This window comes from Monopterus albus, unplaced genomic scaffold, assembly GCF_001952655.1.
Source record: "Monopterus albus unplaced genomic scaffold, M_albus_1.0 scaffold42.1, whole genome shotgun sequence".
Lineage (NCBI taxonomy): Eukaryota > Metazoa > Chordata > Actinopteri > Synbranchiformes > Synbranchidae > Monopterus > Monopterus albus.
In genome coordinates this window covers 2059419-2076339 of record NW_018127922.1, presented here as the reverse complement: position 1 = coordinate 2076339, position 16921 = coordinate 2059419, and the positions used below count along the sequence as shown (strand labels likewise).

Genomic DNA, 16921 nt, shown 5'->3' with positions numbered 1-16921 from the left:
CAGGGCAGGATAACGACTAGGGTGCTAACAAGGACTAGAGAGAACAAAGACAATCTTAGCATAAACTTGATAAAACAACATAACAACCACTGGCCTGAAGACAGAGAAAGAACTGGCAAGGGAGTGACTGGTGAACAGTGTATAAGTATGGAGGAGACTAATGAGGTGCAGCTGGTGAGTAATCAGGGAAGCGGGGCAGGTGTGTTGAATAGTGTAATCAGTGCAAGGGCTAGGCTAGTGTGAGGAAGAAGAAGAGAGGAAGGTGGAGCTGGGCAAACCTGACAGCTTTGGTCTCTCACTGTGATCGACTGTTCTGACTTTAGGCAGTGAGAGTGGCAGGAGTTCACCCTATTACAGTCAGCCAGTGACCTGGTGTACCACACCACCCGCCACCACCTTCCAAGCCCCCAAGCATTTCCATGTCCCAGGTAGGCCATCGTCCGTGACGCTGACCCCTTACCTGTATACTAACCCACATTTCCCAAACTTAACCTCCGAATACTTTCTCACACTGTATCCTGTAGGTTGTAGAGAGTCTAGACTCAATCTAACTGTTAATCTCTGGCATTCCTATAAACAGATTTTATTCCTAGTCAAGACTCTAACCCAAATCTACATCAGCTGCTCACACCAAACAGTGAGCTTTCATCCTGTCTAATTTACAGTATCTTACTGATCTGCACTTGTCTAACATATGAACGCTTTGCTCTAACAACTAAAACCAGTTCATTTCATTTAAACATTCTCTCAACTGTCCACTTTATCAAGTTAATGCCTCCCTCCCCTCCTGTTCGACTCTCTCTGGTCGCTTCACCTGAGAAGGCCTTTATCTTTCATCGCAATCTGAGCATTTGGTGTCCCTCCATCGCTTCCTCCTCCTGCCTTCAGACCTTTCTCACTATATTTTCCCTCTCTCTGCTTCTTCGGAGGCTGTTACTTCTTGCCAGCCCTGCAACCGCACTTCCCACATGCTTTTCAACACTGAGCAAAATGTATTTGGTGGATGCTTTTATCCAGAATGCCTTACAGTGTTACAGTGGTGTACAAATTTAGCACAGATGGCTCATTGGGAGTCTGACCTTCAGTTTGGTGGGACTGGTGGTACGCTCATAGAGCATTTGGAAGCATTTTGAAAATATTTCTTGCTTTATTTCTTGTTTTATGGCCGGTTAAAAACTGGTTACAGTTTACTGTAATGTGCGGCTGTTGTGCTTTTCCAGAACTCCGACCAAATGAGACTTACAAGGTGCAAGGTGTCATTTCTAAATTCCTCTCTCTTCTCCCCTTTATCTTTCCTGAGCTTCTTGTCTCCAACATTCAAGTGTTTTCCTTCCTCTTTTTTTGTGCCATCTGCTGCTCTTTCCTGTAATAGGCCTGTGAATCTGTCCTAATCAACCTCTCTGGACGTCAGTCAGGTTGCCCGAATGCACGGCTCTGCCTCCACTATTTATTACCTGTGCTGCCAGCATTATGGTTGACAAGGCTATAAATGTATACAAATAATTTGATGGGACAGGATTAATAAGAAAATCCAGATTTCCCTGTCCTCACCTGTTTCTTTACCTTTCTGCCATTAACTTTTATGTGTTTGTTCTCAGCTTCCGAGGAAACCAACATCTACAGGAAACCCCCCATCTATAAGACACAAGGTTAGATGATTCCTGTGCTTTTTATGCATTTTGGCAGGCTATTAGGTTTCTGCATACACTGTCAATGCATTAATGACATCCACTCTTCCTGTATAGCTCTTCTCAAAAATGGAAGTAGTCAAAGAAAAGGAAAGCATTTTCTTCTACAAGCCTGCACAGATTTGATTGCAGGTTCTGTTGCACTTTATGGATAATGGCGTGCCAGTGAATGACTTGAATACAGAATCAAATTGTCCAGTGTTTCTAAAATCATCTTATGTGTCTGGTAACTGAGGAGAAGAATGCTGTATGCTGGGGGAAGGCACCATGTAGGGACCCTACAGAAACTGTAGTGTAACCTGTACCCATGCTAAAACATAAAAATGAATATGATAATTGATTCATCATTTAAGTCATTTATCGAGAAAACAAACATTCACAGGTTTCAGCTTCTGTAATGTGCTGTTGGGTTGATGAGGGTAGGTCAGTTACCCTAGTCAAATACAATGGGCATTTGACACCTTTTAACTAATTAATCAATGAAGTGAAATCAAAATGGACAAATTAGCCAATAATGCAAAGACCTGATAATTGATATTCAAATAAAATCACCCAATATGACATGTTGGATCAACACCAGCCCTCATATGGGTTGAGTGTCAGCCATAGCATGACTGAATCATAATTATGCAGAGGTGACTTACAGTATCGATTGGAGGAGATATGTTGGATTGGTGTGTTCCAAATCATGGCTGGAATTCAACACACAACTCATCACTTATTATCTGATTTGTCCTAAATGAGTGACTCTGGATATATTCAAGTTGTGAGCTGGACTATGAATGTGATTACATTGTTGAAGTCACATCAGAAGGAGATTACAGATTCAGTCGCAGATTTGAGGGGTGAGGAAGCAGGGCCACATGCTCAGAGTGTGTAGGTGATCCTTGAGTGCTGAGATGGCAAGTTCAGCAGAGTTACGGTTCCTCAGGAGCACCTCTGGATGATTTACACTGCGCTACAAAGTGCTGACAATCCTCTCTCTCTTCAGACTGAGGCGGCAATCTGTGATCCAGGCTATGGGGGCAAAACTAAATTTACAGGATGAGTCACTTGTAGAGCAGTTTTTATATTAAGGCCATGCCACCATAACCTACCGTTATCTGAGCCATATATAGTATATTTAGTACTAGAATGTATGTCACTGTATGTTGCACCTTGACAACGCAAACCTTTTAGAGCTCCTCTAGGTTATATTACCAGAGGAGCTCTGAGAAAGGTAGGTCTACATCTAAGGACAGCAAAGTAAGGATCACGGATGAATAATTTGCTGAATGCAGGCCAAGTGTTAATTATTTTATTGTTTATATTTGTTTTTAAACCCTTTTAATATTTGATTTAAATGTAAAAATGTTCTCTATGTTGCACATGAAACAATAACAAATGCATTTTCCCTGTTAAATAAATTGTGTCAATCCTCTTCTGTAAAAACCCAAAAATAAATAGTGGGCAAATTGCTCAGTTGGATTTTTGTTGTTCAGATACCAAAGGTCACACTAATGCATGCACAGCATCACTTGAAATATGACCTTAGCTAAACCATATGTCACCAACTCTCCGCTCTCTAATAAGCCAGCAATTTTCTCTAACATACTGCATTCTCCTTCTCTCACAAGGAAATTGCAAGCCCATCTGCTGCTATGATAGTTCAGCTTTTACACACAAATTAAACAACATTTAGGTTATGTCCTGATGTCTTTTAGTGTACACAGTATTTCACACCAGTAACCATCTTCCTAATCTGACTTGTCAGCTTTATTGCAGCCCCTCTTCCTTACTGGAACTTGTGTATCATATCCCATCACATATTTTCCAACTTCCTTTCCGTTCTCTGCTCCCTTGTTCCCCCTTGCTGTGCCCTCCCCTCTCTCTAAGTAAATGCTCTACTTTCTGTCTTGTTTCTCCTGCACACACAAAATCTCTCACCCTCACATTGATCGAGCCGTGAAACATTTTAGAGAACAACAACAAAACCAAACCATTTTTGGCAGAGGAGAACACATTTTAAAATTCTCCCAAGCATGAAAATCAACCTAAAAATCCTTGGATAAAACGTTTCACCATTACGAATCAATGTCTCTCTAATAAAAACAGGTTCTGCAATTTCTCTTTTTCTTGCTCCAGTTGTCTTTCTATCAGACATCTATGCCTCCCCAACAGGCAATAAGAGTAAGACCAATGAGAACCTTATCAATTCCAGTCGCCTTTCTGCCTCCAACTGTAACAGCATTTATCACCCGGACTCCAATTACTACCCATATACTGGATCTCCTAAAGGTACCGCTCCATCTCTTTCTCACACCTGTCCACACACAAGGGGATATAGTGACACACCAGACCTCAAGCACATATGTTACCTATAGAATACCCAAGCAGTCGATATAGAAGTTTAGTAAGTCATTTTAAAAGTGAAATTTTGAGAGCAAAAATTGCTTTGATGTTCTTTTTTTGCTTGGCTTTACTTCCCATCTCTCTGTCTACTTTTCTTCCTCCATCTCTCTCTCTCTAGTCTCCAGGGTGAGGAGGTTTTCATCTGGAGGAGAGGAGGATGGATGGAACCACAATCTAAACAGGGTAAGAAGGAAGAACCTCCTGCTTTTCTCTCTTCTATGTTTTAAGTGTACGTGTGTTAATATTTAATGAGTTAGTTAATTAAGTTCATTTTTCCAACCTCATCGGCTGAACCTTCTTCTTTCACTTCATATTCATCCCTCTGTCTTTCCAACCAACAATCACTGCTTCCCCCTGCATTATTCCATCACTATCTATCAACCCATGCATCCTTCCTACTCAACAAACTCCTATTGCTCCATCTGTCTGCCCATTTTCTGGCCCCTTTAATCCATCTTTCAATTCCTTCCCTCTGCTCTGCTTTCCTTGTCCCTACTTCCCTCCCCACAGGGAATCGGCAGGATGATCCTGAAGGAGGAGATGAAGGCTCGGTCAGGCCGTCACGACAATGACAAGTGGGGGAGCAGATGCAGTTCCCACTGTAGCAGCAAGGAGGCGATAAACAGTCTAGAATACAGCTCACTCGATGGCTGTAAGTCTGTGTGTGTGTGTGTGTGTGTGTGTGTGTGTGTGTGTGTGTGTGTGTGTGTGTGTGATTTTTGTACTTTTTGACTTTTTGTGTTGGTAAAGGTTGGTTTCTGTTTATATACTCGATTGAGAAGGGAAGTGTATGTCTCATTGTGATGCTGAGGCGAGCTGTACTGGGCGGAGTTTTCCATTTTTTTATTAAGTGTGCCATTGATTTCATTCCTCATTGCATTCAGCACCTGTAAAGGCAAGACAAAGATGAAGAGACTCGGAGGGAGAGCGAGAGTGTGACTGTGTTTAGGTGGAGGTCAAACGGGAATTAAAGAGAGGAGGTTATGCAGTAACAGGAATGACAGAGAGAAAGTAAAGAAGATAGAGAGTAGATTAAGTATAAAAGAGAGAGCAGAGTGAGAAGCTAAAGCAGTTTTGGAGCTGTTCAGAGAAGATGTATCACAAGAGGGTCAGAGTCGTGGAGGGAAATGAACTATGTGCACAGAGCAGTCAGACAGAGAGGGGTGTTGGTAATGTGGGTGTTCAGTGCTGTGTAAGTCATCACTTTGAGTTTATAGGGGTGTATGCTCACTGAAAAGAGAGGCTAACTCCAAAATTGGATTCCCAATATTTAATAGAAATGACATGAACTCCTACAAAATAACTAACACTCTATACCTTTATTGATCCATGCTGGTGGCATGGTTCTCCATCGGCCTCTCTGTCAACTGGTCCATTCACCACTTTGGTCTCATCTGTCCCAACTATTGGATTGACTTTAAATCTGGTAAAGACATTTATGTTTTCAAGAGGATAAACTGTACTGACTTTTGTAATCATCTGGCACCATTAGTGCCAGTTTTTGCACTATTCTGTCAGCTGATGTGATCATGTTGTCACACTAAACTAAGATGGTGACCATGGTAAACGTTGTGCCTGCTCAGCATTCACATTCTGTAATTATAAGCATGTTAGCATGCTGCTGTTTACATTTATCACAAAGCACAGTCATACCTCACAAGACCTCATGGGTGTAGAGTCTTGGTCTTGTTACTTCATCTATCATGGCAATAAAATCATAAATAAAAAATGCAAGACCTACTTTTATTACTATAAATCTCAAACTGCAGCACAGGCTATCAAAATTACAAATTGCAAAGGGTGGGTGCCAGAAACATGCATTTTTAACACGAGTGGCCTGAGTACAAACCCTGATGCTGCATGGCTGTTCCTGTGTTGCGTCATATTTTATACAATATGTCTGTCTTGATGGAGATTATGTCCGCATGGTGATGCTGGTTGGAGCATGTCCTCACACAGCTGATGTTTTATAGATGTCCCACTACAGCTGGCCTTTATTTCCCCTCCACTGACTTTAACTCCCAATTCAGCTTACCCTTTGCAGTGTTGGGTTAGCTGCTTTGAAAGAAAGGTTTGCAAGCTACCAATCACTTCACACTGGAACCAGGTGAACTACAACAAAGAAACAATGGAGAGAAGTTTAGTTTGGTTAACTAAAACTCCTTGGAAAAATTCAACTTTGTAAAAAAAACAAATCTGACAATTTACATGTGATACAAAATTATTATAACAAAAGATAACACAAAAAGGTCACATGACAGCAAAAAGCGCCATTCATTTGAGTTTATTATCTGAGACCTGTCATGTTTTTCCATGTCTCACCCCCTTGCTGTCTCTGTGTCCTCAGCTCCCAGGTCCGTCTACAGTGCAGATAGCGGTGAGTGGTTTGTCAGTGTGTTTTGATCTTGGAGGCTGTTTGGATGGAGGCGGCAACACAGCGGGTCATCTTCTCTCTGATCCTCTTACTCCTGTCACTCTGCTGCAACAGCGGCACTGCTTTCAGTGGGAGATCTGTTCTCTACACACAGCACCCACACACGCCCCCACACCACGACGCAGGTGGAGGGGGGGGGGGGGGGGGGTTACAAGTGGAAAGGTGAACAGCACTGTAGCTTCAGCCTGTACCTATTAGCTTTTATTTAGAGGTGGCACTGATCCGGGTTCAGTGGCGTGAACCCCTCAGCCATCAGATTTTATGCACTCACATTATCCACACTTGGCCTTAATCTATGCAATGTGTCTTCTGCTGCTTGTACATTTGATCACCATGCTTTCCTGGTGTCTTTATTGCTCTTGTGTGGATTTTAGCCAGATAACAGACCAACCTGTCCTCCAGTTTTGTTTTTGAATATCACAGAATTCTTTCTTGTTCCACTAAAATAAAATGGATGACAAAAAATTGCTCAAACCTTTATTATAAGGATTCAAATGGCAGCAGTCCTTATAGGGCAGCGCATGTACTACAAATGTTTTGATAAAAGATGCTTAGGCTAGTAGTTTTCACACTATCTGGCATCACTTTGATGAAACAGCAATTTTTCTGAGACTAATTTAAAAAAGTAGATCCTTTTTCGTTGGGGGAGAAAAAGTAATAGCTGACAAACAAATTATAGTTCAACGTCATGGAACAGTAGCTCTGCACACAGGCCAGGGTTTTGCTACATCATGGTGTTTGACATTGCCGTGTAATTTATTTCCTTGCAACAACAGGGTGAACAAATGAGAGGGAGACTGAAATAGAAGATGGACAGAGTAAGATAGCAGAAGAGCAAGGGAGAAAAGAGAAGGAAACGCAAAAGACTGGTAGAATCAGTCAAGATGGTGAAGAAGATGCAAGTAAAACAGAGTTGATGAAGACAGGAGAGCTGGCAGGCTGACTTGAGATAATTGGTGGGACTACACTGCCCTCTGCTGCTTCAGTTGCAGCTGTGTACTTCATAAACAAAAATGCCTGGCTACATAAAGGTGCAAACATGCTGGAGGAGCGACAACAAAAGGACAGTTTTTAAAAATTATATTAACAGTGTGGTGCTGGCTTGTGAATGTAGGATGTTTCCATGGACAGACCCAGCCTACTGAAGTTGATTCAGGTAGAAATCTAATTATCTGAAGCAGAAACAGCGAGGCTGCAATAAGTTAAATGTCATCTGAGGTCACAGTTGTGGTGTTTGTGGAGACCCTGATTATTTGCTTCCAAAGTGATGTTGTGGTATCACAATGTGATCAGAGCCACATTTCTTCTTCAGGACCCTGGGGTGTCTGGAAAGCATTCGTAGTCTTGACAGGAGTCCTGCTGCTTTTAGTTCTTATACCATATGGGAGAAACAGTTTCCCCAATGTGAAAACCTTATCTTATTTAACAAGATTCATTAAAAATCCTTTTCCAATCCTTCAGCAACTGTCAGTTGAGAAAGATGCTGGTCAAACTTTGCTGGCACTACAACAAAGGTCCCTTTAAAGTAAAACGTCCTTCCTCCTTTTCCTCCATAAACCTCATCTCATTTCTTTTGTGCAAGAAGTCAAATGGTTGTAGATGAGAATAAATAAAAATGAATTCATTTTGGAAATTTGTCTGTAGATTCCTCTTGTAATAGGTAATAATAATCAAAATAACCATATTTATGGAGACTTTTCTCAGACATTAAAAGGCTATAAACAGTAGATGCACTGTAGTCCTAATCACAGATTGAGTGTGCTTGTATTAGTTTGCACAATTTTTGCTTGTTTATGTTTGTTCTTGCAGACTCGTACGTTGCCAAGTCGGCCTCGTTGCCAGGCTACGGAAGAAATGGACTAAACAGGGTAAGTAATCATGATTTCTGGTTCTGTGAATGTGCATTTGTGTGTGTGTGTGTGTGAGAGAGACAGCGGGAGAGTGAGATGGAGCTGTGTGTGTGTGTGTGTGTGAGACAGCGGGAGAGTGAGATGGAGTACAAGACAGATGTGGCTGTTCAACAAACCATCAGCTTTGGCAAAGTCCTTCATTTGTCACTGAACCTGAGGCAAACTGAGGCAGCAACTGGCAAGATATTGTTTTACCCTGTGTGATAAATTATTAGAGAGAATACATGTGTGATGGGACCATTCATAGAAGATTTTAGGAGTTCTTTCTACTTTGTGTGATCCTTTTATGATAATTCCTTTCCCTTGATAATAAGATGATAAAATGCATCTTCATGGCTCATGTTTGATAAACTGCTCTTGTTGTGCTCTGGCAGCCAGGGAGTGTGGGTGCAGATTATTACCAGTATGACAGCAATAACGCAGTTAATTGGCAGATCAGAGGTAAGCCTACAGTTTTCCCCTGCTTTACTTCCCCTCCTGATGCATATTATTCAGAGTGTATGTAACAATGGAATACATGTCGCAACCGTTGAGATAATTTACCACTGTGATTTTTTTTTTTTCTCCATTTTCTTCCAGAATACAAGGTAAGATGTTCCTGCCAAAGCTGGTGAACTGAGCCACAAGTGAAAGGCCTGGATTAGTGGAAAAGGAAACACAGAGACTTAATCTATTTCTCTAATTTATTTCAGCCGCTGTCAGTGTTGACAGAAACAAAAAGTCTGGCTGCCTTTATGGTACAGAAATAGTCAAACAAAAGTTTATGCACTGGGATTGTAATGGTATTTGGATCATGTTTTAACATAGAGCAAAATGTAAAACAAATTAATATCTCCTTCAAAAGTTATCAACAACATTGTTCATTTGAAATTTGACATACATATACAGTATATGATGTCACTGTCTGTCTCCTGACCACCCTATTTAAGGCATATTTTCTGCCATAACTTGGCCTGTAATGGAGATAGAACCCTGAAATGTTCAGGCAAGATGCACAGAGTCATACCCTAACATATGATCTGAAACAGATCAAGGATTTTAGGACATTTTGTGTTGTTCTGGATCAGATTTTTTTTTATTACAAAGGACCCATTTGGGTGAGCACATGTTGTGCCTTGCTGGAGGAACATGCGCTGTCTGAGTAACACCGTTTCTCTCTTTCATAGATTTACCCATATGAAGAGCTGATGATATCAGTCAGAGGGCAGCAGCGTCTCCCCAGTGACGTGGACCGAGCCAGACTGGAGGTAAACTGCTACGTGAAATTCTTTTACAAAATCCAGTCCAGTCACTCATCATCCTAAACACAAGACACAGTGGAAACACTAGATGTTGAATGTCCTGCCTGGGACACCTTGGTAGGGTCATGCTGACATGTTTTTCTCAAAGCTGCATGAATTTAACACGAGTATAATTTTGTGACTTTCTGACTGGTTCTGTGTCTCTGCCTATTCTCTCCTCCCAGCGTCACCTCTCACCAGAGGAGTTCTACAGAGTCTTTGGCATGTCCATGTCTGCCTTTGACCGCCTTGCTCAGTGGAAAAAGAACGAACTTAAGAAACAGGTCCGACTCTTTTGAGAATATTAAGTCATCAGGACTGTCTGACCCAGTGCAAATTTAATGCCAACAGTTTGATTTGAAAAGTAGTCCCCAGAAAGTCCTACTGACCCCAGACTCACTGTGTCTCAGTGGAAGAGGACCTGGCTAGCATGAAAATGTTTACAGTCAGACCACCAGGCCTCCTGCTCTTGGCATGTGGTGCACTGGTGTGTACAGACAACTGACCAAAATGGGTAAATTAGAGAAAGGAGAACCTGAAGGACAGTGTGAAGAAGAGAGGGGAAAGAAGCCACACTGTTGCTGAAACAGACAAGTTGAGGATATGGCTGCTCCTGCCTCTTGTACCACTAGATGGCACTATGTTAACATGAGCATCAGGGTGGCGGGCTGAAGGACGTCATGCCATACTGAGGGTCTGACGCTGGCTACGTTCAGACTACATGCTGAGGTGACTCAAATCCAAATTTTTTGCCCTTAAATGACTCAGATATGATCTGATGAAATCAGATTTTTTTTCAAATCAGATCTGGGGCACATCAGTATGTGGTCCTGCAGGAGTTTCTGATCAAGGCAAACTAGGAATGAGGGAAACAAATGATGTAATTTTTTGTGTGAACATAACAACTCACATCTCAGTTAAATCTGCGCATGCATGGCGGTTTGGGAGCTAAACGGTGATCACACCAGAGCCAGACACATGTCACTTGCAAACATGAAAGCAAACCATGAACAGAAAAAGATCAGACATAAAGATTGAAATTGAGCATCAAGGCCTGTAATATGAGCGTAGTGGCTGAGAGACACTATGACAGGCAGTTAAAGATTGGGTGAAGGTTACTGAAAATATGCCGTGTTTTTATAATGTGCTAATACTGAAAACCAAAGGTTTTCCTCTTTTATTTCTGGTGTGTGTTTGATTTTGCTATTGGAAGCCATATCAGTGCTAAGAGTTCTTTCCTCTGACGTTAGCAGACTGTTGAGCTCACTGCGGTGTTTTTTTTTTTAAATGATGATGATGAAAGTTTAATGTGAATGAAATGTGTTTCGGTTCTGAGCTCAGACATGTTAATTATGCTTAGAAATCAGGTTCTATATGAGATATGTGTTTCACTTATATTTAAAAATACTTGCAGTTGTATCATGAAGCAGCTCAAAATTTCAACTGACAGATTATGATGAACTCTGAGTTGTGTTTGTGGGGTTTGTGTGTGTGCATGTGACAGCAAACATTCGATGGAGGATTTTCATGGACAATGGGAAGTCTACTGAAAAAATGTAAGAAAACAAATGAAGCGAATGAAGCAAATAGGACAAAAGGAAAGAAAAGGGGGAGTAATGAGGAAAGGAATGTGTGAACAGATGAGCAAAAGTGATTCAAAGGGAAAATAAGTACACAAAGGAAACTGAAAGAGACAAGTGTCACAAAAAGAAAGTGTAAAGAAAAGATTTGTGTTTGTGATAAAACAAGAGAGAGGCTGAACTGAAACTGATTTGATTGGAACAGAAGGTGCTGGATAGTTTGTTACAAGAGTGTTGAAAAAGTAAAAGATAGAACAGTGTTGCTGTTTGTTGCAAGGACTGAAACCATGTGTTTGTGAGAATAGTCTGTGTGGCCTGGTATTACTCATGTTGTGGGGACATAAATTGTTTTACACAGTCACATTGTGGGGACTCGACATACTTAATGGGGACGAAATGTAAGTCCCCCAAACTCAGATCAGTATATTAGGGTTCAGGTTATGAATGCAAGTCAGTGTAACGTCCCCTGAATTTAGAAAACAACTGTGTGTGTGTGTGTGTGTCTGTGTGTGCGCACGTCCCACCTTTAAGCCTCATGTCTACAGTCTAACCTGTTTTTAATTTATTGGAATAACATTTTTTAATTGGTGGGGGGAGGGGTTATTGGGTCATTGATTTATTTATTAAATTTTTTTTTATATAATGTATTTTGAAAATGGTTTTTCTAACATTACAACCCCTCCTCTTCCTGCTTCGGGTTTCTCCTGCAGGCAGGGAAGGTTAGTCCAAAATGGTGACACCTGTTCAGGCCTCTGCTGACGTTATATAGGATAGCTGGACCTTTTTCTATTTTAAGTTTAGATGCCTAGGGAGTGAAAATGAATGAATGACAAACGAAAGTGAAGTAAAATTATACATTCAAAGTGCTAGTAAAAGTATTGTTTGTAAAGGTAATGAAAAACCTCCAAGTATTCAGTGTGAGAGTTGTATATTTATATGTAATTTGATCATGACTGTATTGGTGTGTATATAGCATTTTACTGCTTTAGTTGGTCCAGGTGGAAATAATTTCAACAGCTTCATATGCTGTTGGGTTGTAGTGAGCTTGTGTTTTGCATGTAAAATCCTAATATGTAACAGTAAATAAAGCTATCAAATTAGTGTAAATAAGTTTTTTTTAAAGTACAGTATTTCCCTCTGGATTACAGTGGAGTAGAAAAGTAAAGTAGCATAAATGTTCCATTTCTATCAGTTACAGCACACTGAGGTTTCCGGAGGTTACACCTACTTCATGTGACTACTAGTGTGGTCTCAATGAGTCCTTTGAGAGTCACTGCATGACAGTGTGATTAAACCAAATCCAGGCTGGTGGATCAGCACTAGGACCCGGTGGATCCCTGGATGAGGAACCAGCGCCGCTGAGTCAAACTATGAACTGTAGACCCTGTGGCTCGGTTCGCCGCTCCGAGGCTGACACATCTCAGCTGTGTGCGCGTCGCCTGTTCGTAACCCTAACTTTTAAATGAAACAACCGGGGGTTTATTGCTGGAAATAAGCTGGGTGACCCAGACGGTAGCATATCAGACGCCATGGACTCCAAACGCCAAAGTGGTGAGTAACAGTCTCTCTTTATCACGCATGTTCATTTCTGTTGGCGACAGAAAACTACAGTAACTGAGGAATAAACTCTGAGAAGAAGCCTCCGTAAATATGAAGCCACAGATGTACATTTATTAAGGAGACATATGGACACAGTCACAAACAAAAGTCCATCAGTGTTTGTCACTTTTAAAGCACCATAATAAATGAGACATAAAACACGGGAGATACAGTTTGATTTTATTTGAGTTCTCACTGAACAAAGCTGAAGTGAAGAAGCATGAGTCGGTAGTAGGCTATAAACAAAGCGAGTGCGCTGCGCCTGCTCCTGGCGCACGGCTGTAGTAACGGGAGAGTGATGTCACACAGCTACGCGCCTCGTTGGTGCGCTGTGACTGGAGGGACAACGCATCCTCACCCAGGTAGAGTGATGCAATATGTGCCAATGGAGAAGTGCCCCGCTGGAAGCAGCACTGCTGGAAGCGAAGCAGCAGCAGCTGCTGAATGGCTCCACTGTTTACAACCCTTCAGGCTACAGTGCTGGAAACAGGGAGCTGCATTATGGGAAGCCAGGTGACAAACCAGTAGCCTACACTGAACATCTGGTAAACGGGGATCACAAGTGATTGTGTTGAGGAAAAGCATCCATTCATGTTTCATCATGGCATCAGTTTGCATGGTTGCATGCAATTGCTAGCTAGTACAAATATACACAGGAATTAAGTAAAACAAGTGCAAAATGGCTACAAACGGACACAAGACAAATACAAAGGGACACAGAACAAGCACAGGAAGAACTGACTCTAACTCCTGTGGTTGCTCAGCATGAGTCTTGCTCTTATAAGTATGGGAGAGGTACTGTAGGGGCCCATTGTCTCATAGTTTGTCCATGACTGTGGGTGTACTGAACATTGACTCACTACCAGTGTGAAACTAGTCACATCAGGTCATGTTACGTTTGTCAACAGGCAGATATTTTGACTTGTTATAGTAGGAAAAGCACAGGTGTCACTGACTATTATTCAGCTGTCCCAGTAAACTATTGCATGTGTAATAACACCACCCTGAAACCATCAGTCAGCCAACATCCATTTGATTATTTACATCTGTGCTTTTCCTGCTGTGATATGTCAAAATGTCTTAAGCAAACACACAAAGGCGTGTGAAAGTATCATATACAGTATAACCAAAATGTCTGAATCTGAGTTGTATGGCAGTGTTTTGTGTGCAGCTGTGCACAAATATTTAGCCACTTTAGAAAAAAATTGGCTCAAAATATTTTTATTGTGGGAAGAGTAGGAATAATTGATGATGGAGTTCTGGGACAGTATCACACCTGCTGCAGCAAATGGGAAAAATGTGTGGGCATTAATGTTAAGAAATGGCTTGCAATAAGGCAGAGATATAATCTGCAGTGGAATTCAGATTTATTCGTCTCTGAACAACTTTACAAAACAGATGTGGTGATGTTTATTGCATTTGTGCGCCCACATGTAGACAAACCAACTCTCTCTGTTTAACAGCTGTCACAAGCCTTGACCTTAGCTGTGGTTCCCTTACATTTCCTCTTCCCTTTTCCTAATCTTCTCCCAGTGACCCCCACCAGGCCCCTCTTTCCATTCTCTATCAGTCAGAAAGTCCAAAGTCCTTTCAGGAATTTACTCTGCCTCTGTGTAAACTTTGGTTCCTGTCATAAAACTACAAATTACAAGTAACTTGTGCTGCAAATTTGTTGTAGTTAAACTTTCAGTGAGAGAGATAAAGCATCAAAGCAGCAGGTCTGTACATGTCACCTACATTATGTTTGTCTGGCGTGGGTGGAAACAAAGCCAGTGTGGTATTAACACATCCCAAACCATACTGAACAGGAAAATCACTGGATCATGTTTTGTCCAACTGACAGTTAAGTCAGTATCATCACCCCCAGATCTCCCTAGGAAATATTATCACAGTGAGAAACAGGTGACAATTTACAATAACAAAGTGTTTGTCTGGTGTAGTAACTTCAGTTAGTGCTACTTATATGATCTGTTCACTATAGTCAATCAAAAGAAAAATTTCCAATTCCTAGGGATGTAAAGATACAAAAAACCCACAATAAAAAGTCCATGATATATTTGTCATGATATAAAAAATGAAGAACAAATGAAACAATGCCTTTTTCTAAATAAGAAATCGGCATTTGATTTTGCTTTGAACTTAAACTGCTTCTGTTTTCCTTCTTTATTAGAATAAAAGTAGCCAGCCATGACCTAGGGATGTGCAGAACAAATGGCATGAATTGTTATTGGCACTGAAGGACTGAACTGTTTGTACAACTGTAAAACAAACAAAAAAAAAATGCAGCAGTCAGTAGCAGAGCTTATATGAAATAAAATCATATATTATTGCAGCAGGTGAATGTTGTAAAGAAAGAAAAAGTTTGTCTTGCACTGGAACATGAGTACAGGGCCAGCTGATGTGGGTGAAGGGTGGTTACTAAGTGGTTTGTTTTGTATTTGTGAATCTGGTTTGTTTGCCCAACCCCATTAAAGCCTAGCACATTGTCATGTCGTGACTGTTTCTGCAAGATGAATCCATGAGTGCCTCAGTCCTAAACAGGGCTAGTATTCCCTCCGTCTGACAGTATTTGTCAGTTTCCTTTCCAACTATGTCATTTGTTGAAATGGAAAAACTGAAATGCTGCCACACAGCAGCTCTGAAAGCCATTGATGGAGCATCAGCTATGTCAGTTTCAAATTCTGCACCCTGAACGCAGTTATACTAGTAAAATGACCGTATGTACTATCCCGGTAGCTGCCGTCACAGTCTCACGATGATATCAGTGAATTTTTTGTAATATCGTGAAATTAGGAATACTCTTACAACCCTACCAATCCCATTTTTGTCAGAAATTATAGTTCATAAACTACGGCACTGCAGCGGTTTGGGGTTGTTAACTGCCACGGTGCCTGAGCCGCTGCCATGCCTCTCTGTTTCCTGTGTCTCTTCACCATGTACTATCTGAGGAAAGTGATAAGATACTGAAAGAATGTGACAGAAGAGAGAAACCCACTATTTCTCCAGCTGTTTCTTTTTTAAGATCTTGCCAATTTACTTGGTTCAGAGGGGATTTTCTAGAGTTTGAATGCTGACCCCGGGCAAGCGCGGTCACCATCTACTGTTGTCCTGAAAATATGAATCAGGGGATGCTGAACCTCTGAAGCAGACTTTTGTCTGAGAGGGAGCTGCTGGGGCTGCCAAGACTTAAACTCTGACCTCTGTCTGAAGAGGATGGGTGTCTGGAGGAGGGATGGATGGAGGCAGACAAGAGAAAGTTAAAAGGAAAAGATCAGAGAGGGAAGAGGGCTGGAGAAAGAAAGGAGTGGAAGGGAGAATGTGGGACCTGGAGGGAGCTCAGCTTCTGGGAGTGTGGGGGAGGCAGGAAGAGCAAAATTCATAGAATCTGAAGGCCTGAAAAAGGCATGAACAGCTTATGTTTGTGTGACATACAGTAAGTATGTCTGGAATGTGCCTGTTGTGGATAATCATGTGTCTCAGACCTCATAATTCATGGAAACAACAAGCAACTCAATTCAATGCACTCATAGATTTCTTGCTAGTGTTGAAGTATTGGGGGAAAAATGAAAAGTAATTGTCTGGATGTGAGAGGCAAGTCAAGGAGGAGCTTAGCTTTTGCTTGGTGGGATCGATGGGCTAGATGTCTAATGGATGGGAGTGAAAGCCTCAACTTAGGAGGAGAAAAGCTCCTTTTTTCTGTCAGCCCACCGTGACAAGATAAACAGAGCAGTGAGTAGTAGCTGTTTTGTCCTGAGCTGCAACCAAACACAACCCAAATGAGAGTCGCATGGCTCAGGGCTCATGACTGAGCTTCTTCAGGAAGCCTGTCTGCGGAAACACACAAAATGTATGTATCACATACAACATGTTTTTCTAAGAAATCTTATAACTGTACATTTACTCTGTGTTGGCTGAGGACAAATTTAGGACAAATGTCTGTCCACCAATGAAAGGATTCAAAGGGGAAATCTTTGTCGTGTGTGTTGGTGTGAACACGTGTGTGTGTGTGTGTGGGGGGTGGGGGGGGGGGGGGGGTTGG

The 16921-nt window shown here is 41.5% G+C and overlaps 2 protein-coding genes across 5 annotated transcripts in view; both read left to right on the top strand.

The window, feature by feature from the left end:
• Positions 1-11387, top strand: part of LOC109959955 (actin-binding LIM protein 3-like) — a 36000-nt gene extending 24613 nt beyond the window's left edge. The window contains exons 13-23 of one of the 4 annotated variants that reach the window (XM_020599733.1): positions 324-428; positions 1599-1649; positions 3849-3965; positions 4198-4262; positions 4590-4731; positions 6427-6456; positions 8323-8381; positions 8798-8864; positions 9003-9010; positions 9590-9670; positions 9889-11387. In XM_020599733.1, coding sequence (XP_020455389.1) covers positions 324-428; positions 1599-1649; positions 3849-3965; positions 4198-4262; positions 4590-4731; positions 6427-6456; positions 8323-8381; positions 8798-8864; positions 9003-9010; positions 9590-9670; positions 9889-10002 — 839 coding nt within the window. In that variant the 3' untranslated portion in view covers positions 10003-11387. Of the gene's footprint in view, positions 1-323; positions 429-1598; positions 1650-3812; positions 3966-4197; positions 4263-4589; positions 4732-6426; positions 6457-8322; positions 8382-8797; positions 8865-9002; positions 9011-9589; positions 9671-9888 lie in introns of all 4 variants that reach the window. The other 3 variants (XM_020599732.1, XM_020599735.1, XM_020599734.1) reach the window with 3 other exon arrangements.
• A 1196-nt stretch (positions 11388-12583) lies between these two features.
• The window catches only part of LOC109960036 (actin filament-associated protein 1-like 1), a 15869-nt gene continuing 11531 nt past the window's right edge, over positions 12584-16921 (top strand). The window contains exon 1 of the mRNA XM_020599866.1: positions 12584-12834. Coding sequence (XP_020455522.1) covers positions 12813-12834 — 22 coding nt within the window. The 5' untranslated portion in view covers positions 12584-12812. The remainder of the gene's footprint in view (positions 12835-16921) is intronic.